Source organism: Erinaceus europaeus, chromosome 8 (assembly GCF_950295315.1).
Source record: "Erinaceus europaeus chromosome 8, mEriEur2.1, whole genome shotgun sequence".
In the NCBI taxonomy this organism is placed as follows: Eukaryota; Metazoa; Chordata; class Mammalia; order Eulipotyphla; family Erinaceidae; genus Erinaceus; species Erinaceus europaeus.
Window position 1 is genome coordinate 70236843 of NC_080169.1, and position 22132 is coordinate 70258974.

The following is a 22132-nucleotide window of genomic DNA, read 5'->3' on the forward strand; positions in this document are numbered from 1 at the left end:
TATAACTTAAAAGATTAAAAATAAATAAATAAATAAATAAATAAATAAGAAGCAATAAAAAGAATCCTGTAGGCACAGAGTCCCTAGCAATAACCCTGGTGATACACACACACACACACACACACACACACACACACACACACACACGAAGAAGAACGAGGAGAAAGAAAAGGTAAAAATAAGCAAATAAAAATTTTAAATCCTTGCAACAAAAACAAAACAATCAGACAAGACAGACCTAAGCATGCAAGTAGGGCAGGGGAGATAGCATAATGGTTATGCAAACAGACTCTTATGCCTGAGGCTCCAAAGTCCCAGGTTCAGTCCCCTACAACACTATAAGCCAGAGCTGAGCAGTGCTCTGGTGTTTCTTTCTTTCTCTCTCCCATTTCTCTCAAAAATAAAATAAATATTTTTTTAAAAAAACACAAGTAAATTAATATTGCTACATAGAGGGATTAGGTATTTATTAACTATCATGTGCAAACACTAGCGATATAATTGTGATAGAATTGTTAGTATTTCAGCGAAATCATTCAGGAAGGAAGCTCTGTAAAGAACTGATTAGTATGGTAGACTGTGAGGTGGCACAGTGGATAAGGTGTTGAACTCTCAAGTAAAAGGTCTTAAATTCAGTCACCAGCCCATCCCCAGACTCATAGATAAGTCATTTTGTGACTTTTATTTTATAAATTTTTCCCTTTTGTTGCCTTTGCTGTTTTATTGTTCTTGTAGTTATTGTTGTTGAAGTCGTCGTTGTTGGACAGGACAGAGAGAAATGGAGAGAGGAGGGGAAGACAGAGAAGGGGAGACAAAAACACCTGCAGACCTGCTTCACCCCGTGAAGCAACTCCCCTGTAGGTATGGAGCCGGGGGCTCAAACCAGGATCCTTATGCCAGTCCTTGCGCTTTGCACCACCTGCGCTTAACCCGCTGTGTCACCGCCCAACTCCCCATTTTGTGACTTTTAGAGCTGTTGATTAGTTCTCACCCCCTCCTGAACTTTGTGAATGGAACCTGACATCACGTGCTCAACCATAGTGGGCATTCTTCATTTGCTGTTTGTTTTGGAGCTTCATCATTATTACTGCAGACATCTACAGTCTATTCCTTTTGTGTGTGTGCATTTTATTATCTCAATTCACTTATTTATTCTACTGTCTAGAGATTTTGTTTATTGGAACTTAGAGGACATTTCTACAGGACTTTGAATTCTGCAGGTAAACTTCCTCATGATTTCAGTTTTTAGTGCTGGCATATGTATTATTATATTTTATCTATTTTTTGCTGAATAAAAACAAGTAAGAATGCATTTAATTGTTGTGTAGTGTAAAATGTTAGCAGTGTCTTGCTCATGGAAAATCTTTGAACAAACGCAGCACTGAATGATAGCAAAGAATAATTTTTTTAAATTTTTTTATTCTATTTTTTTGAGAGAGATGCAGAGAGAGACACACACAGAGAAACACCAGAGCACTGACTCAGCTCTGCTTTATGGCGGTGTGGGGGATCGAACCTGGGATTTAGGTGCCTCAGGCATGAGAGTCTGTTTGCATAACCATTATGCTGTCTCCCCCACCCAGCAAAGAATATTTTTTTAAATATTTTATTTATTTATTAATGAGAAAGACAGGAGGAGAGAGAAAGATTAATAATGAGAAAGATAGGAGAGAGAAAGAACCAGACCATTACTCTGGCACATGTAATGCCGGAGATCGAACTCAGGACCTCCTGCTTGAGAGTCCAAAGCATTTGTACTGCAACACCTCCTGGACCAGAGCAAAGAATAACTTACCTAATTTCATCCTCCAAATACTCAAATATTTGTTAGTCTTAAAGTGAAGTGTTATCATAAATATTCTACTGAAGTTTAGAGCTAAAAAAAAAAAAAATCAGTCCCCACCACTGCATGTGCCAGAGTGATGCTCTGGTTTCCATCCTACCAAACCATGTCAATAAATAAACCTTTATTTAAAAAGAATTGACTAGTAGTATGAAACAACTAAATTAAATGTGAAGAAATTAACGACCTGAACTAAGTCAGTGACAGTGAGACTTTTTTTTTCCCCAGCTGGGGATGGGAGCTCTGTCAGGATTAAAAGATAGTAAAAGTAGAGAGAATGATAAGTTGTAGTAACTGAATGTACATGAAAGACAGCTGTAATGGACCACACATGAAAGATAAAGCGAGGAAAAAGAGTACAGCTACTCCATGATTTAAGCCGAGAAAACCACATTAGGATAAGGACTACAAATAGTGAAGCATATCTGAGAATAAGAAGCTACGTTTATTTTTCTACATATGGTAAATTCATGAATTCAGTGCCCTAACAATATATAGTAGGCAATGAAATAGACAGACTGAATCAACATAAGAAGCCTGAGTAAATTAACCAGCTTTCTCTATAATTACTTATTTATTTTGTTTGTCCACTAGGGTTGTTGCTGAGGCTCAGTACTTGCACCACTCCACCACTCCTGGTAGCCATTTCTTTCTCTTTTTTGAAAGAGGGTTAGAGACAGAGAGAGCTAGAGAAGTAGAGGGAGGCAGAGAAACGTGCAGCACTGCTCCACAAACATTCCCTCTTCAGTTGGCTTGAGCCTAAGCCTTTGCACATGGTAGCATGCATCCTTCCAAGACGCATGACCACCTGACCCCTCTTTTTTTTTTAACCTTTTTTTTTATTTTTTTATTTAAAAAAAGAAAACACTGACAAAAACCATAGGATAAGAGGGGTACAATTTCACACAATTCCCACCACCAGAACTCCGTATCCCATCCCCTCCCTTGATAGCTTTCCTATTCTTTAACCCTCTGGGAGTATGAACCCAAGGTCATTGTGGTATGTAGAAGATGGAAGGTCTGGCTTCTGTAATTGCTTCCCCGTTGAACATGGGCATTGACAGGTTGATCCATACTCCCAGCCTGTCTCTCTCTTTCCCTAGTAGAGTGGGGCTCTGGGAAAGCGGAGGTCCAGGACACATTGGTGAGGTTGTCTGTCCAGGGAAGTCTGGTCAGCATCATGCTAGCATCTGGAACCTGGTGGTTGAAAAGAAAGTTAACATACAAAGCCAAACAAATTGTTGACCAATCGTGGACCTAAAGGCTGGAATAGTGCAGATGAGGAGTTGGGGGGGGAGGGGAGTTTTCCATTTTGTAGATAGCTAGTAGGCATATTTTAGTTATATTCCAAAGGGCCTGTGGTTATACTAGTTTTTTTTTTTTTTTCTTTCCTTTTTCTTTTTTCCCCTGAGCCTGAAATCTGATATGCAGGTGGATCCAAGCTATTGTCTGGGGAGATGATGTCACTGCTTGAAAAGGAACAGAAAGCTGGATCAGGGAAGAGTAGCTCCCAAATATGGGAAAAGGGGTATAAATATTGTTGAATGTAAACCCCATCGATTTGATGTGATCTGGGGCCCATATTCAGCTTAGGATCCTATGTGACTTCTGCATCCCTGTAGATCTGAGCTCACATTCTGTGGTCATGAGTAGGAACATTCCACACTGCCCTAATATCAACCCATCTTCCTCAGGTGTAGCATAGAGTATGTTATCCAGTCTCCCTTCGGAGGATGGAACATTCTCTACCATTGTTGATCCAAGTTGAGGACAAGGTTCTATGGGGGCCCACAAAGGCTGACCCCTCTTAACTGAAGAACAACACTCACTCATGTGGTGCTGTGATAAAACCTGAGCATCAGACTGAACCTAGAGTCTCAGGTTTGCAAAGCCTATGCTCTACCCACCGAGCATTCTCCTCAAATGCAGAGAGAAAGAGAGACAGACTGAGAGACTGAATAAAAGAGACCACAGGTTTATTGCACCAAAGTAAAAAAGACTCTGGGGTGGGGGGAGGGCTCAGGTCCTGAAACATGATGGCAGAGAAGGAAGGACCTAGTGGGTGTTGAATTGTTATGTGGAAAACTGAGAAATGTGATATATGTACAAACCATTGTATTTTACTGTTGGCTGTAAACTATTAATCCCCCAATAAAGAAATTAAAAAATAAAAATAAAAAAAAAAAGAGAGAGCACAGCACCAAAGCTTTCTTCCATGAAGCGGAGGCCAGGCTTGAACCTGGGTTGCACATATAACAAAGGAGTACACTATCCAAGTGAGCTATCTTGCTGGCTGTGCAGGACTGTATCAATTAATTTTTTTTTTTTTACCAGAGCACTGCTCCGCTCTGGTTTATGGTGGTGCAGGGGACTGAACCTGGGACTTTAGAGCCTCAGGTGTGAGAGACTCTGCATAACATTATGCTGTCTACCCCTGCCCCAGCCTTCTCTATGGGTAATTAATGACTTTCTGTTTAACAAATCTGGGGGCTAAGTATGAAGGTTATTCAAATACTGGAGAAACAAGCCTTTACTTAGTTAATTTACAGTACAGAAGACCTTGTTTCAATGATTTCTTTTTCTTTTTTCCTCTTTGCCATCTGAGTTATCCCTGGTGCTTAGTGCCTACACAGGCCCATCGCCACTCCCAATTGCTATCTTCTTCCCTTTGTCTCTCTTTCTCTCTTCCATTCTTTCTTTCTTTACATTCTGACAGAAGGTGGGAAAGTTGGGGGGGAACAAGGACAGTCACAGCACTGCTCCACTTCTCATGAAGCTTCCCCCTGCTAATGGGGACCAGGGCTTGAACTCAAGTCTTCCTGAAAAGTAATATGTGCACTGGACCAGGTGCACCACCACTCAGTCCCTTCAATAAACTTTTTATTGTCATTTAGACAATAACTCTAATTACTTAATCTCCTTTCATGAGTCTGCCCTAGAATATGAAGTTCTCTCCCTATCTTTTGCATATGACTAGAATGATTCGATCTTTTTTTTTTTCTTTAAATCAGAGCTTATCTCAGATTTGGATATTGGTAGTAGTGGGAATAGAACTTGGGACGACCCTCTGCATTCATGTCCTGTGCATTACGTCCCTAATCCTACAGTGATTCTCCCCCGACCCCTGCCTCCACCACCCCCCCACTTGCCCCAAAACCAGGGCCTCACACCTGTGCAATTGCACCACTCTAAGGAGGCTAACTTCTCCATTCAGATAGAGAGAGGAAGGTAGGTGTAGACAGCATAATGACAGCAAAGTGATGGTAATGGTTGAGGCTCCAAAGTCCCAGGTTCAATACCTCTGCACCACCTAAGTCAGAACTGAGCAGTGCACTCGTAGAAAAAGAAAAAGAAAAAGAAAAAAGAGAGGGAGGGAGGGAGGGAGGGAGGGAGGGAGGGAGGGAGGGAGGGAGGGAGAGAGATACCTTGAAACACTTGGGCCCCATGCAACTATGGCATTCCCATGTGGTACCAGGACTTACACTTGGGACATGGGCATAGCAAGGTACATTCCTTACTTCATGAACTATCTCTCCAGCTCCCTCCCCCCCCCTTTCTCTCTGATAGAGAAACTGAGAGCAAAGAGGAAATGAAATTAGAGAGATAAAGAAAGACACCTGTAGCACTTTCACCACTCATAAAGCTTCCCCTCTGTGCGTGGGGACCCGGGGCTTGAACTAGAGTACTTGCACATGGTAATATGTGAGTTCAACCACCACCTGGGCCCACAGTTGATAATCAACTGTGATGTGACCTATCTGACACTCTAGCATCTTCTTTGATGTAGCTGTTTGACATTTTCTGACTTTTCTTACTCAAGTTGAGAGCTGCAAATACATTAAAATACACCTTTTCAACTTATATAACTTCCGTAACCATTCTTTTTTGAGTGAATCTTGTAACTAGGCAGTGTGCCAAGTGCTCTATCTACATCAGTTCATTTAATTCTCAAAGATATGCAAAGTAGAACATTTCCATTTTATGTAAAAAATCGAGTCACATAAAGATTACACAATGAGCAGCCTGGTGCTTGGTGTAGTAGATACAGTGTTGGATTCAAGGCATGAGGTCCTGAGTTCATTCCTAGACATCACAAGTGCCAGAGTGATGCTCTAGTTCTCTCTCTCTCTCTCCCTCCCTCTCTCCTCCTCCCTCTCTTATTACTAAATAAGTAAATCTTTAGTGATCAAAAAACATACAAAAATGAGCTTAAAGTCAAACAACTGGAAGACTATAATAAAATTCGGCTTCACTCTAAAGCCCACAGCACAAAGTTTAGTGCCACATCATTTCCTATGATATTTTCAATGTGCAACAAACCTTTTGTTGATGTTTTCCCTAGAACACTTCTACTTATGAACACATATGAGTGCCTTCTACATGTCAAAATTTCTATAACTATACTTTACTGGTTCCTTGCCCTTTTAGCGTTTCCATAACTGGAAAACTGCATACACTGCACTTTTTACTTCCTCTCATTAAATGTCGAATTTAATCATGTTATGATTATTATCAGGTAGTGGTTCAGCCACAGCCATTTCCTGCCCTAGTTCCTGCTCACTACTGAGAACAAAATCCAGCATATTTTGCTTGCTCAAAAATTACCTGTTCTAGAGGAAGCAATCAGTTTTGCTCATCTGAAAACTTGCCATTATACTTTGTATCATTTGGCATTTTTTAAGACAGAGAAAAAGCACAAAAGACTACAGTAAGGAACCTTCCTTCAGTGTGGTGGAGGCTGGGCTCAAACCAGGGTTGTGCACATGGCAAAGCAGCACACTATCTAAGTGAGCTATTTTGTTAGTCCCACGTTAACAATGTCTAAGAAATAGCAAGCTGGAATGAAAATGCAGCTTTTCTAAATGTTTCATAGTATTTTCAACTTAGTCATATGATTCTGGTCATCAAGTAATGTTCCACTTTTATAAATTTAAGTGAATATTCATGGCACTGTGCTAATTAGAGGGAACAATAATAGCAAGGAACTTTTTTGGTAATTTTCAAGGACAGTCCCAATTTAAAACATTCTGGGGGGGCCAAGAGGTGGCTTACTTGATAGAGTGCACGTTACCAGTCAAGAAGAATAGAAATATGGACTGTTGAGAGTTTTCTTGCCTCAACAATCCGTATTTCTACTCTGAAATCCTGCTTCCTATTCTAGCGTCTTCCCTACCTATGAAAATTACCTATCATTTAGACTCCAACTAGCTACTGGAGTCTAAATTAAACCTCTACTTCTCGACTTTTAAAATTATTCCTACGTTATTCTTCATTCAGGACTCACTGAAGTGCAAGTACTTTGATATTTTGTCTGATGTTTAATACCTTCTCCTTTAAAGTATCATCCTCCCCCTACTTAACTGATAAATAAACTGGAAAAGATGGCATTGTGCTCAAGATCGCAAAGCTTAACAGGAATTCAAATGCTGATCTGTCTCAAATCTGACTGAATTCTCTTTCCATGAAACCAAAGACTCTGGAGGCACTCTCTTATGATTTCTATTACATTATCATTATTCATTTTTGTATCTGGTACACCAATCAGATACCATTCAAATCTGAGAAGGAGACACCATCTTCACCTGCCCAGCTGAGTCACTTGGGAGTTCAAAGATGAAGAAAAAAGTTTGCTCACAGAGGTGTGCCTGACTATGCAGGAGTGTCCCTATTACAGTGTACTTGATTTGCTTATGAGAGTTTCATGCCCTAAGAGAAAAATTTTAACAGACACTTCCTACCGTATTAATACCAGTATTTCCCTAGCAAGAAGCTTTCCTGGAATCACCTTGTAGATCTGGTCTCGGACACAGCTCATGCTCCCAACACCTCAAAATTCCTTTCCCTTGGAATCTGAAGCTAAGCAAGGACCACTGACTGGGGTTGTCTGTTTTCTTAAATTTAGCAATACTTACTGCCAAGAGTCAAGACTTCAAATGGAAACGGTATGCTGAGACTCTGGGTTAATTTAGCGCAGTTTGCAAATTCTCAGAACTGCCCCTTTCCAACTCCTAAAAATGACTGGTCAGCAGGTAGGGGGTAGGAACACATATGAGGAGCAGTATTCCAGACTCTCTTCTCTCTCTCATCTCTGCTCACAAAAATCAATCTTTTTTTTTTTTTTAAGACTTATTATAAGTGAAAGAATGTATAGATAAGGTGGGGGAGATAGCATAATAGTTAAGTAAAGAGACTTATGCCTAAGGCTTTGAAGTCCCAGGTTCAATACTTGCACCACCTTAAGCCAGAGCTGAGCAGTGCTCCGGGGAAAGAAAAAGGGGAAAAAAGAATGTATAGATAGATCAGAGCACTGTTCACTCTAACATGAGGTGGTGCTAGGTAATGAACCTGGGAGCTTGGGGGTTCTGGCACACAGGTTTGAATTTGTTCCCTGAACCCATATAAAGCTAATTTTTTTAAATTATTATTTATTTATTTTTATTTATTTACTTTCCCTTTTGTTGCCCTTGTTGTTTAACATTGTTGTGGTTATTGCTGTCATTGTTGCTGGATAGGACAGAGAGAAATGGAGAGAGGAGGAGAAGACAGAGAGGAGGAGAGAAGGACAGACACCTGCAGACCTGCTGCACCACCTGTGAAGGGACTCACTGCAGGTGGGGAGCCAAGGGCTCCAACCGGGATCCTTCCTCTGATCCTTGCAGCTCTGGGCCAATTGCGCTTAACTCGCTGCGCCAACGACCGACTCCCATTTGTTTTTTTATATTTATTTATTTTCCCTTTTTTGTTGTTGCCCTTGTTGTTTTTCATTGTTATTGTAGTTATTATTGTTGTTGTTGATGTCATCGTTGTTAGATAGGACAGAGAGAAATGGAGAGAGGAGGGGAAGACAGAAAGGCAGGAGAAAAAGATAAGACACCTGCAGATCTGCTTCACCACCTGTGAAGCAACTCCCCTGCAGGTGGGGGGCTAGGGACTCGAACCGGGATCTTTCTGCCGGTCCTTGCGCTTTTGAGCCATGTGCGCTTAACCCGCTGCGCTACAGCCCGAGTCATATAAATCTTATTTTTAAACTCTATCTGTAATTTTTAAAAAAAATGTTATGGAGCTTGGAAAATAGCTCACTTGGAAAGTGTGCTGCTTTGCAAGATGCAGCCACCCAAAACAAAGCCCAGGCCCCACCTGCATTGAAGGAAGCTTCCATACTGTGGCCTCTGCTCCCCCCTCTGTTTTTCCCCCACTTCTGTGTCTCTGTCTCTTCCTATTTGCAAAAGTTGGTAAGGAGGGACTATAATAGCTATGAAAAAGAGACTCTCATGTCTGAGGCTCCGATCCCCTGCACCACTATAAACCAGAGCTGACCAGTGCTCTGGCATAATAAATAAAAAAATAAAATAAATAAATAAATGTCAGTAAGGAACAGTGAAGCCCAGGAGATGATTTTTTAAAGAAATTATGGAAAAGTTCAGTTTGGGGTACAGCAATTTAAAAAGATACATAATCCCTAAAAACAAGAGCGAATACCAAGGTTATACCAAAGTCTAAGAAACAAACAAACAAAAAAAAGTTGGGTGTCTTAAAAAGGTAAGCAGAGTTCACCAAAAACTAAAGAATCTAAATACCTCCATCTCAAAGTAAGCAAACTATACCATTAGCAGAGAACAAGTATAACTACAAGATATGTAATGCATTTAACACAATTAAAAAACACACTTGGTAGCAAAGTGGATGCCAAGATTAATAAATTGTTCCACACTCTGTACTTCCCTAGTCAGTATACGCTGATATAAAGCAGCTGCTTGTTTTTGCCAGGCTAAAAATAAAAAAGCACGATAGATCGGTGCCAGAATGAGCCCCAAAGTTCTGCAAGAAGGGGGATGAGTTACAAAGCCATGACTGGATGAAACAAAACCAGAACACGGGCTGTCACGATCAGGGAGATAGAGAAGAGAAGAAAATCGGGGGTGGGGGGAGAAGAGGAGAAAGAAAAGGTGAAGCATGCTTACTGGACCACTGTATTGTTTCCAGATGGAAAATGTCCCCAAAGGCCTGCGCACAGGATTGTAGCAGCCACTCTGCAGTCAGTGCTGGAATCAGAAAACTAAACTGTGGCGGGTCCGGTGGGGGCAGGACAGAGACCACCCCCGAGGCCCGGGGCAAAGCCGCCCACACCCCCTCCCGCGCGGACCTCGCCCCCAGCGGCGCTCGGCCCCCGGCCCCCGCGCGCCCTCCGCGACCCGGCGCGCCCCCCAGCACCGCGCGGGGGAAGGAAGCGCAGAGGGGCCGCGGGAGGGGGCGGAGGGGCGGGCGGTGGCGCTGGGCTCCGGCCCGTCACCCTCAAGGTTCCAGCCGAGCGCGGGCTCCGGAGGACCGGCGAGGAGCCTCTGCCACCAAATGATGGGAGGAGGGTCCCGCTGCTGACCCCTGTCCGCAGGCGCCGGCGGCTGCCGGGAAAGTCACGGACCGGGAAGGGCGATGCGCTGCCCACCGAGCCCCCACCTTTATTCCGCCCGCCGCACGTCCCCTCGTCCCGTTCCATCCTCGGGATTCCGTCCAAACCCAACCAACGACCTCCACACCGCCCGCCTGAGCGCGGAGGCGATGCTGCACTTACCGGAGGGGCGAGCGCCGCACCGCTAGGAGGCGGCCGGAGTGCGCGCGGGAGACACCGAGGCGAGCGGCGCCGCCGCCACCGCGGGAGCCAGAGGAGCCACAACGAGGCTGCCGGCCGGCGCTCAGCCTCCCGAGTCGTTGCCCCGCCCCCTCTCCCGCAGGATTTTGCGCCGGAGTCTGCAGTCTCCGCGCTCCCGCGGAGAGGGTGGCGGGGCAGAGGGGCGGGGAGCCCTGCGGGGGGCGGGGCCCAGCTCGGGCTGATCTGATTGGCACCTCTGAGCCCAATGGGACCACGGACCCTCCATGCTGTGTGCAGAATGACGTCGCTCCTAACCCTGGGCGGCAGAGAGGCGGGCCTAGTGGCTTCTCTAATTGCCTCCTAACTGACAAACCCCAACGCAAGGGAAGGTCGGTTGGTTTGTGCCGGCGGCCCAAATGGTCCAATCACCGCAGGGAGGAGGAGCCGCAGCTCTCAGATTGGCGTCCATTCAGCCTATACGGCAGCCCCAGGGGCGGTGAGGGCCCGCCCCGGATGTGGGCGCGGCCCTGAAGTAGAGCGGAGACGAGCCTCTAACCGCGATCCTCGGGAGAGGCGGAACTGAGACCTTGCTCTTGACTATCATGTGACGGATTCTGGATTTTAATGGGGGGAAAAGTGTGGAAAAGGCCAAGGTTCCAAACTGGCGAGCTACCGGTTCTTCGCGCCCCTCTCTGCCGTCCGACCAGCGGCGCTGCCAGGTGAGTCGGGGGCTCCCAGGCGCGGATATCCACAAAGCACCCTCGCCCCCGCGGCGTCCCAGTTGCCCTCCGAAGGCCGCTGTGGTCTGTGCCACCCTCCCACACCGTCCTGCACCTCCCCACCCAAGACATACAGACACCTGCCTGGCGTCACGGTTTCTGGGTGCATTGGGTGTGGGTCCTCTCTTGCAAGAACAGCGTTAAACTGCGAGGTGTACCGGAGCCCCGCAGCACAGATCTGGGCAAGTCCAGAGGGGCAAGAGTGGCTTAGGAACATCCTGAGTCCCAGTGACCGATATGCTGGAGGTGGAACAATGTTTCTTTGGAGGCCGGTCAGTTGGACAAGGCTCTCCCAGCAAGGTCCATTCGAAGGAGGCTTGGCTGTGTAGTGGAATTCTGTTTTGTAGGCTCAGTGAGCAAAAGTGACTTTGGGTTGAGGCGAATGCACTTGGAAGGGAACTGGCAGTAGCAGGAGAGGGGAATGGGAGGAGTGCTGGGAGCTCCAGGAATTAAACAAGTCCGCACACAACTGATAGCAGACGCTGCTGATGTGGGCTGGACCCTTAAGGTTTCCATTTGGGAGCCACGCAGCTTTTAACAATTGGCAGGGAAGCCAGCGCACGAGCAGAATACTTATCTATCCTCCAGGTACCAGAAATAACCATCTCAAATGAGAAATAATCTTAGTGGAGAGATTTTTTTTTTTTTGTCTTCAAGTATACTACTCCCTCCCTTGAGAAGAAAGAATAGTAGCAGGGAACAAATGCAATCGCTTAAGTTAATAAACACCGGGTGTCATCGTTGTAGTCTACTAATCCTGAAACTTTTCTCTTACCCTTTCACATTCTCATTTTCCCCCAGTACTTTAAGGGAATAAAATGTCAGTTAAGGGAGTCGGGCGATAGCGCAGCGGGTTAAGCGCACAACGTGAAGCACAACGACCTGCTTAAGGATCCCGGTTCAAGCCCCCGGCTCCCCACCTGCTGGTGAGGGGAGTCGCTTCACAAGCGGTGAAGCAGGTCTGCAGGTGTCTGTCTTTCTCTCCCCCCTCTGTCTTCCCCTTCCCTCCCCATTTCTCTCTGTCCTATCTAACAGCGACGACATCATTATTAACAACAATAATAATTACAACAATAAAAACAAGGGCAACAAAAAGGAAATAATTTTTTTAAATGTCAGTTAACTTGCATTTTGTTATCTTCTGTTAACTCCTCACCCAGTTGCCTGCAGTCTTCTGATTTCCCATTCTGTTTATCCATTTCGAAACAGTCAAAAAGTGTGAAACAACTGTAATTGTAATCCAGGAGGTGGTGCAGTGGATCAAGCATTGGACTCGAGCATGAGGTCCTGAGTTCAGTCGTCGGCAGCGAATGTACCAGACTGATGTCTAGTTCTTTCTCTCCCTATTTATTTATTTATTTTAAATACCTTTATTTATTTATTATTGGATAAAGTCAGAGAGAAATTGAAAGGGGAGGGGGAGGTAGAGAGGGAAAGAGACAGAGAGACAGACACCTGCAGCCCTGCTTCACCACTCCTGAAGTTTTCCCCCTGAAGGTGGGGTCCAGGGGCTTGAACCTCCATCCTTATGCACTGTAATGTGTGCGCTTAACCAGGTGCATCACCACCTGGCCCCCAGCTCTTTCTCTCTCTTCTGTCTTTCTAATAAACAAAATCTTTAAAAAAAATATGAATGATTATAGAGCAATCTGTAAATATATGTGTAAAGATTATATCAAAGTGTTGTATGTTAACATAGAAAAAGTCAGCCTGGACCAGGGAAGCCCCAGTCACTCAAAAAAAAAAAAAAGTAATTTTAGCATTGAAAAGACAAAGTTGTAGAACATATTCTGGGTAGTGATATACCATGCCTTCTAGATAGTAGAACATATCCTAGGATATACCTGGTTAGGACAAAACAGGAACAGAAATCAGTGAAACAGAACTATAAGAACTATTAAGTAAAGGACCCAGTGGTGGCACATAGGGTTGAGCACACATGCTACGATGTACAAAGACCCAGGTTCAAGCCCCCTGACCCCACCTGCAGGGGAAAAGCTTCCAAAGCTGTGCTGCTGGTGTCACTCTTTGTCAATCTGTATGTCTCCCTTCTCTCATTTTTTCTGGTCTCTATCCAATAAATATGTAGATGAAATTTTTTACAAAAGAACTATTGAATAATTTAGAACCTAATGATAATCATAAAGGCTCAGAGGTTACTCAAACATTACGTCTTGAGTTCATTCCCGTGCAACACATGTACTAGAATGATTGCTTGATTCTTTTCCTCTCACTAATAAAAATAAATGAATAATAAAATAAGTGACCAAACTGTCTCTAAGACTTTGTGAAAACTATGGTGGGAGGGTAGGGAGTGAGGGTAGTGTCACAGAACTTTGGTGGTGTAAATCATATCTTGTAAACCATTATGAAATCACTAATATGAAAAATAGAAAAAAGTTCATCATAAAATGCCAAAAGTTTATTATGTAGGTTTTTTTATGTCATGCTTGCTTGTTGTTTTGGATAGAGACAGAAAACTGAGAGGGAAGTGGGTGATAGGGGAGAGAAGGGGACACCTGCAGCACTGCTTCATCACTTATGAAGCTTCCCCCTGCAGATGGGGACCAGGGGCTTGAACCACACTCCTTGGCACATGGTGATGTGTGCACTCAAAAGGGTGCTCCACTTCCCAGCTCCTTATATTTTTGTTTGTTTTGCTTTATATTATCATTTCTTTTTTTAAATTTTTTATTAGTGGTTTAATACCAATTAACAAGATTGTAAAATAACGGGTACAATTCCATGCAGTTCCCACCACCAGAGTTCCATGTCCCATCCCCTCCATTGGAAGCTTCCCTATTCTTTATCCCTCTGGGAATACGGACCAGGGTGCAGAAGGTGGAAGGTCTGGCTTTTGTAATTGCTTCTCCACTGGACATGGATGTTGGCAGGTCAGTCCACACCTCCAACCTGTTTCTATCTTTCTGGTAAGACTCTGGAGAGTTGAGATTTCAGGACACACATTGATGAGATCATCAGCCCAGAGAAGTCAGGATGACATCATAGTAGCATCTATAACTTGGTGTCTGAAAAGTGCTAAGATATAAGACAGGAAAAACTGTTTAATAAACAGGTACCCAAAGGTAGGAATAAAACAGATGATGGAAATTGGATGGTAGCACAGCGGGTTAAGCGCAGGTGGCGCAAAGCGCAAGGACCGGCATAAGGATCCCAGTTGGAGCCCCCGGCTCCCCGCCTGCAGGGGAGTCGCTTCACAGGCAGTGAAGCAGGTCTGCAGGTGTCTATCTTTCTCTCCTTTCTCCATTTCTCTCTGTCCTAACAACGACAACATCAATAGCAACAACAATAATAAAAAAACAAGGGCAACAAAAGGGAAAATAAAAAAAAAGATGAAACTAGGGATCTTCATGTGGGAAAAAGCTAGGAAGTCTATTTTAGTTATATTCCAAGGAGCCCATACCTTTAGTAATTTTTGCCTGTGCCTAATAGCTAACATGCAGGTGGACTAAAAGTATTTTCTGGGAAGATAGTGTCAGTTGAGAATAGGGCTAGAAAGCTCGATTAGGGCAGAGAGTAGCTCCCAAACATGAAGAAAAGTATACAAATACCACTGACTATTTACCCCATAGATCTAAACCAGGGCCCATATATATTCCGATTTAGCACAGTAGCCTGTGTGACCTTAAGTCCCTGCCAGTCTGAGCTCAAAGTCTATGTGCTCTTTTTTAATTAAAGTAATGTCACATTATAACATACCAGTTTCAGGTGTGCATTATTGACAAATGGTCTTTATTGGATAGTAAGTAAAAAACTGTGATGACAGTCAAAAAAAAATAGTGAAAGGAAAAAGATTAGACTATAAAAATAAATGTTTATATGAAATATTTATCTTATGAGACAGGGGGGGAAGAACTAGAGCATCACTCTGGCACATGCAGTGCCAGGGACTGAACTCAGGACTCATATTTGAGAACCCAACTACTTTATACTCACTGGACCACAGCAGGTATCAAAATTTTAGTAAGAACTTTTAAGTTAAAAATATAGAATCTTGAGAGCCAGGTGGTGGCGCAGCAGGTTAAGCACACATAGTGGAAAGCACACTGACGGGCATCAGGATCCCGGATGGAGCTCTCGGCTCCCCACCTACGGGGGTTCACTTCACAGGTGGTGAAGCAGGTCTGCAGGTGTCTGTCTTTCTCTCTCCCTCTCTGTCTTCCCCTCCTCTCTCCATTTCTCTCTGTCCTATCCATCAAAACGGCAATGGCAACAATAATAACAACAATAAACAACAAGGGCAACAAGAGAGGAAAAAAATTAAATATATATATATATATATAAACTCTCTAACAACATATACATGTAATTTTCACATGTGAAAATTCAGTATTCCAAATGCAAAATCTAAATCCAAATATTGGGTTATTTAGCCCAATAATCACTTTACAGTCTTCATCCTAATTGGTAAATTTGTGCTTTTTATTAGCTGTTCCTTTTGAAACTCTTGTGGGTTAACAAGTTAGCTCATCTGAGCCTGCTTTGTCATACACAGGATGCAGGTTACAGACTCTTCCCCAATATAGTAAGGGAAGTTTTGTTGCTATGATTTCTCTTTCTCTGACTTTGTTTCTACCACTCTGTCTGAAAAGGCCATCTCAGAGTGAAAAGGTTCAGTAGTGACTGAAAAGAAAACTCTCTTGACTTGATACCACCTCCTTTTTACATTACTTTGATTTTGAATGAAAATTTATAGATGGTGGCCTAAGAAGTGATGCAGTGGGTAAAGTGCTAGACTCTCAAACATGAGGTCCTGAGTTCAATCACCGGCCACATATGTACCAGAGTGACACCTGGTTCTTTCTTTTCTCTCTATCTCACCCCCCTCCCTCTAATAAATAAAGTATTTTGAAGAATCAAAATTAAACACTTAAAAAATGTATAGAAGGGCAAATGTACTAAGAGGTTACAGAATCCTTGAAGAGCAGGCACAAAGCCATGAATGCTTGAACTTGAGTAGTAGCAGTGTAAAGGAACAAAGTTCTTAAGACACTTTGAGTATAGCTCATACCTTCTCATACCTTTGGGTGTTCTAAAAATTGTAATGTGTTTTCTCATGGACCATAAGAAATGATGCATATAATGCTGTCAAAGGTGGCTACAGATTTTACAGGCATTAAAAAGAAGAATGGTAGAATGTTTTCAAAAGCAGGAGATCTGTGAATGGAAAAGAGCTACTTTTGTTCACTAGGAATATAAGTGATATATTTTTTTCCCCTGGTATCAAAACAATCTTGACTTTTTTTCCTTCTCTTAGGGTATATATCCCTTTTTTCGACTCCGCAACAGCCTCTTTAAACTGTTTAAATGAGAATGTCCTTGGCTCAGAGAGTACTACTCACCTGGCTTTTCACATTACTCTTCTTGATCATGTTGGTGTTGAAACTGGACGAGAAGGCACCTTGGAACTGGTTTCTCATATTTATTCCAGTCTGGATATTTGATACTATCCTTCTTGTTATGCTGATTGTAAAAATGGCTGGACGATGTAAGTCTGGCTTTGACCCTCGACATGGATCCCACAATATTAAAAAAAAAGCCTGGTACCTCATTGCAATGTTAATGAAATTAGCCTTCTGCCTTGCACTCTGTGCTAAGCTGGAACAATTCACTACCATGAATCTGTCCTATGTCTTCATTCCGTTATGGGCCTTACTGGCTGGGGCTTTGATAGAGCTTGGATATAACGTCTTTTTTGTGAGAGACTGACTTTGCAGGACATCATCTCATTTTATTGCTATTCAACAAGCTATCACTAAAATGTTTTGAATCATTGCAAGCTCGAAGACTACCAGAGAACTGAGAAAAATACCAAATGTAGTTTTATATTGCAACCATAAAATAATAGTCTTGGTGAATCACGGACATCTAGTCAATCCAAAGCTTAATTATTCAGTGTTTGTGTTATTACTGTCTTTAATATCCCTATGTAAATAAAGTATGTTTTGGACTGTATTTTCTACTTGACTCTTGAATTATGTATTATAAAAATATAATCCATATGTAAGTAAATACAAAACCTTTAATCAGCATCATTTGGGTAGAACTATAACCAAAGTAAATGGTCATTTGTGTTTCTAAATTGTGAAAGAAAAAACTTACTGAAATAAGGATGTCAGTTTATTCTTACATTCAGAAAGAATCAAGAAGTTTAAAAGGTTTTTATCTAGGCTGCCTTTACCTTCTGTCTGAGACAAATGAATTAAAGATGATATATTGAAACAAAACAGAAACCTCGCCTCTTCCTAAAGAGTCATATATTGTGCTTAGATTAGGAAAGTCTCAGGTTATGCCTGTAGGCCTGGGATCACAAGTAGTTAATTGCTCCTCTCACTCTTAGAAACGTCTCAGTTGGAGAAATTATAGATCTCCCATCCTAATACTCAATCAGTACCAAGGAAGCAGAAGTAGTAGTACTTAGAACAATTCTAAAATCTTAAGGGTCTATAAGCAGTAAAGCTGGATAATTGCTCTCGTCTTTCCTCTCTCTCAGCTCTGAGAGGAAGTCACAAACAATGTTTTGTTAATTTTAAGTGGTGCCAGGGCACAAAGTCAAAACCTCACTCATGTGCTCTGCTTTTGAGACTCTCCCTGGCATAATTCCTTTTAATTTTTTTATTAGGGATTTAATAAATATTAACAAGACTGTAAGGTAACAGGGGTATAATTCCATATAATTGCCACCACCAGAGTTCCATGTCCCATCCCCTCCACTGGAATTATCCCTATTCCTTATCCCTCTGGGAGTATGAAAATTCTTTATGAGGTGCAGAAGGTGGAAAAGTCTGACTTCTATAATTGCTTCTCCACTGGACATGGCTGTTGACACATGGATCCAAAGCCCCATTCTATTTCTGTCTTTCCTTGGTGGGTTAGGGCTCTAGGGAGGTGAGTCTTCTGGACACATGAGTGAGGTCATCTCGTGGCATAATTTTTAATCTTTTCTACTTTTATATGAGAGAGAGAGAGATATCAAAGCAGTCCTTCACCATTTATGGAATTCTGTTTCTCTATCCTTTATGCTTTTGTGTAGGGCCAAGGATCATACCCAGGGCCTCATGAATGAATGCATGTGCCCATATTCCCAACTCCTATTTTTGTTGATTTAAAAAAAATACCAGTAAGGGCTAGCGAAACAGCTCATTTGAGATAGTGTGCTGCTTTGCCATGTGTGAGCCAAGTTCAAGCCTGGCCCCCACTACATTGAAGGAAGCCTCAGTGCTGTGGAGTCTCTCTCTCCTTCCCTCCCTCCCTCTTCGTGCCCCTCTTCCTCCCTCCCTTCCTCTCTGCCTCTGCCTTTATCTAAAAAATAATGAGAATGTGATTCCTGGATGCTAATACTTGAGAGAATTGCTTGGCTATAAAAATTAAAATGATCAGTTACAATTGTTTTCCTGTCTTAACAATTGGTATCTGTTAATATTTGGGGGTATCTAAAGATAGGATAGAAAACAAGCATTAAAATGAGTAACCATGTTCCAGGATGACTAGACAATCCTTATTCAATTGAGAAGTCCAAATTGCTTCATTGCCAGAATATATTTATTATGAGCTTCAAAGTAGAAGCTCTCACTCCCTTGAGAAATAATATAGAGGATTTTTTTTTTCCTTTTAAAGACTGTATTTATTTACTAATGAAAGAGAACCAGAGCATCACTCTGGTGCATACAACACCAGGAAACAGTCTCAGGACATCATGCTTGCCAGTCTAGCTCTTTAGCCACTGCACCACCTCCTAGGCTACCTAGAGTATTTTACAGTTGAGGAAAAGCTGTAGTCATACTAACATTAGTTAAGTATACTTTCTCACAAGGGATACAAAAGAGACAGCAACATGGGCAAATAATCAACTAGGTCAAGAGTCTATAAAATTGTTCTGGAAAAAAAAGCTGTACAATGCATATTTTATGTTTTGTGGATAATATGGTTTCTGTGATATCTACTCAGCTCTGGTGAGAAAACATCTGCAAACTGTTATAGTTATGTTCCTATAAAATTTTAAGACCAATGAAATTTAAATGTCAGATAATATATACATACCACAAAATATTATCTTGTTGTTTTACTCCAACCATCTAAAGTTACAAAAGCCCTCCTTTCCCCCACACAAGCCATTACAAAAAACAAGTAGCAGTCTTGATATAGGAAGCAGTTTGCTGACCTCTGAAGTAGAAAAATCAGAAAGTCTGTATTTTTATTGGGTTATTAAAAGGAAAGATGTAACCAGGTCTCTAACAAAAGGGGAGAGAAATTATCAATAGGTACGAATTATATGGGGGCTACGTAGTGGTGGTGCACCTGGTTAAGCACATTTAGTACAAAGCACTAGTATCCCGGTTCCAGCTCCCAATCCCCACCTGCAAGGGGTACTCTTCACAAGCAATGAAGCTGGTCTGCAGGTCTCTGTCTATCTCTCTCCCTATCTTCCCCACCTCTCTTAATTTCTCTCTGTCCCATCCAATAAAATGAAAGAAATGACTGCCAGGAGCAGTGGATTCATAGTGCCAGCACTATGCCCCAGTGATAACCCTGGAGGCAAAAAAATTTATACATACAGATTTTTTTATCCTTTATGTCCCCACTGGTTAATATATATATATATATATATATATATATATATTAACCAACATGAGAACTAACCAATTGTAATATCTGAAAGATTCCCAAAAAGTTTTTTTACAGTTTTTTTTTTTCCTATCTTACCAGGACACTGATCACCTCTGGCTTATGGGGTTACTAGAGATTGAACCTGAGACTTTAGAGCCTCAGGCATGAAAGTCCTTTGAATAAAAACTTTTCTTTAGTTTGGTATAGTGGTCTGGGAAGTGGCACAGTGAATGAGGTGCTGGACTCTCAAACATGAGATCCTGAGTTTGATCCCCAGCAGCACATATACCAGAGTGATTTCTGGTTCTTCCTCCTCCTATCCCCCTCATTAATTAATAAAGTTTTAAAAATAAAAATATTTAGTTTGGTATACTTCTGTACTAAAATTGAAAGCAGCAAAATGATGTGTATCTCCCTGATTCTGACATGGTGTTTCTCCACACCACCAGGCAATTAACTTAGTTCTGATACCACCTGAAGGTAGCTCCAACTCCACAAATTAAGGGTTCCATCTCAGAAGATGCCCAAGTTCCATCCTTTTATAAATTAAACTCAAGCGGGCCAGGCGGTGGCATACCTGGTTAAGCACACATATTACAGTATTCAAGGACCCAGGTTCAAGCCCCTGGTCCCCATCTGCAGGGAGGAAGCTTCAGAAGTGGTAAAGCAGGACAGCAGGTGTCTCTCTGTCTTTCTCCCTTTCTATCTCTTCCCCTCAAAATTTCTGTCTGTAATAAAATAAATAAATAAATAAATAAATAAAGGAGTCGGGCAGTAGTGCAGTGGGTTAAGCGCAGGTGGCGCAAAGTGCAAAGACTGGCCTAAGGATGCCGGTTGGAGCCCCCGGCTCCCCACCTGCAGGGGAGTCGCTTCACAGGCAGTGAAACAGGTCTGCAGGTGTCTATCTTTCTCTCCCCCTCTCTGTCTTCCCCATCTCTATTTCTCTCTGTCTTATCCAACAATGATGACGTCAATAACAATAACTACAACAATAAAAAACAAGGGCAACAAAAGGGAATAAATTTTTTTTTAATTTTTTTTTAAAAAATAAGCTCAAGAAACAGTTGTGGAAGACTCTAATGTATAGCTGATTGTTCAGAAGCACAAATGACAACTTGGATTTATAGCTGTCGTCTTTTTTTTTTTTTAATTTACTTATTCCCTTTTGTTGCCCTTGTTTTTTATTGTTGTAGTTATTATTGTTGTTGTCGTTGTTGGATAGGACAGAGAGAAATGGAGAAAGGAGGGGAAGAGGGGGAGAGAAAGACACCCGCAGACCTGCTTCACCGCCTGTGAAGCGACTCCCCTGCAGGTGGGGAGCCGGGGGCTCGAACCCAGATCCTTAAGGTCCTTGCGCTTTGCGCCACGTGCTTAACCCGCTGTGCTACCGCCCGACTCCCTTACAGCTATCATCTAAAGTTTGCACAGATATTGTTTGGGGCCAGGTGTTGGCACACCTGCTTAAGCACACACACTACAGATACTATTGTCAGGAAGATAGAGAAAACTGGACACTATCCCTTCATTCCAAGTAGGGATGCAGGAGTAGTGTCAATGACAGGAGCTGGAAGGAGGCACTGACAGCAAAGCAGTTGAAATACATTTAAAATGTTAAATAATGGCAGCCTGGGAGGTGATGTGGTGGCTGACATGTCAGACTTTTAAAGCATCACATGAGCCCGAATGATGCTCTGATTCCTCCTCCTCTCATGTTAATTATATATATATATACATATACATATATATATAGCATTTTAAGCAGTGGCTAGGCAGTGCCACACACAGTTGAGCACAGTTACTACCCTGCACAAGGATCCAGGTCCCCACCTGCAGAGGTGAAGCAGTGCCTCAGGAGTCTGTCTTCCTATCTTCCCCCTCCCTTTTAATTTCTCTCTGTCCTATCAAATAAATGAAAAAGGGAAATAGGGGCCACAGGAAATGATGGCCCCAGTGATAATCCTGGTGACAATTAAAAAAGAAAGTATTAAGTAATGACAAAAAGATAGTTATTAAAATCACAGAAAATGCAAACAAACTGGAGTTACCAATATTATAGAAATCCACTTTCCTAGGTCTTTGGTTATAGGATACTTTTCTAATAGATATTAATAGTGCTTATTAAAAAACATTTAATATTCAGGGGGGTCAGCGCCGCTGGTTAAGCGCAGGTGGCGCAAAGTGCAAGGACAGGCATAAGGATTCGGGTTCGAGCCCCCGGCTCCCCACCTGCAAGGGAGTCGCTTCACGGGCGTTGAAGCAGGTCTGCAGGTGTCTATCTTTCTCTCCCCCTCTCTG

At 42.5% G+C, this 22132-nt stretch overlaps 2 protein-coding genes across 5 annotated transcripts in view; one reads left to right on the plus strand and one right to left on the minus strand.

The window, feature by feature from the left end:
* PHTF2 (putative homeodomain transcription factor 2) overlaps positions 1–10677 on the minus strand; it is a 129326-nt gene extending 118649 nt beyond the window's left edge. The window contains exons 1-2 of one of the 4 annotated variants that reach the window (XM_060196348.1): positions 10413–10676; positions 9805–9885 (exon numbers count right to left, since the gene is read on the minus strand). The gene's annotated coding sequence lies outside the window, so the exon portion shown is untranslated. Of the gene's footprint in view, positions 1–9804; positions 9886–10412 lie in introns of all 4 variants that reach the window. The other 3 variants (XM_060196349.1, XM_060196346.1, XM_060196354.1) reach the window with 3 other exon arrangements.
* Positions 10678–10950: 273 nt separating this feature from the next.
* On the plus strand, positions 10951–17185 carry TMEM60 (transmembrane protein 60). Its single transcript, XM_007530795.2, has 2 exons — positions 10951–11149; positions 16488–17185. Exon 2 carries the CDS (start codon positions 16538–16540, stop codon positions 16937–16939), a length of 402 nt encoding a protein of 133 aa, XP_007530857.1. The 5' UTR covers positions 10951–11149; positions 16488–16537; the 3' UTR covers positions 16940–17185.
* Positions 17186–22132: the final 4947 nt, after the last annotated feature.

Coding starts and splice junctions, on each gene's coding strand:
- TMEM60 (XM_007530795.2), top strand. CDS start 16,538: ATGAGAATGTCCTTGGCTCAGAGAGTACTACTCACCTGGCTTTTCACA.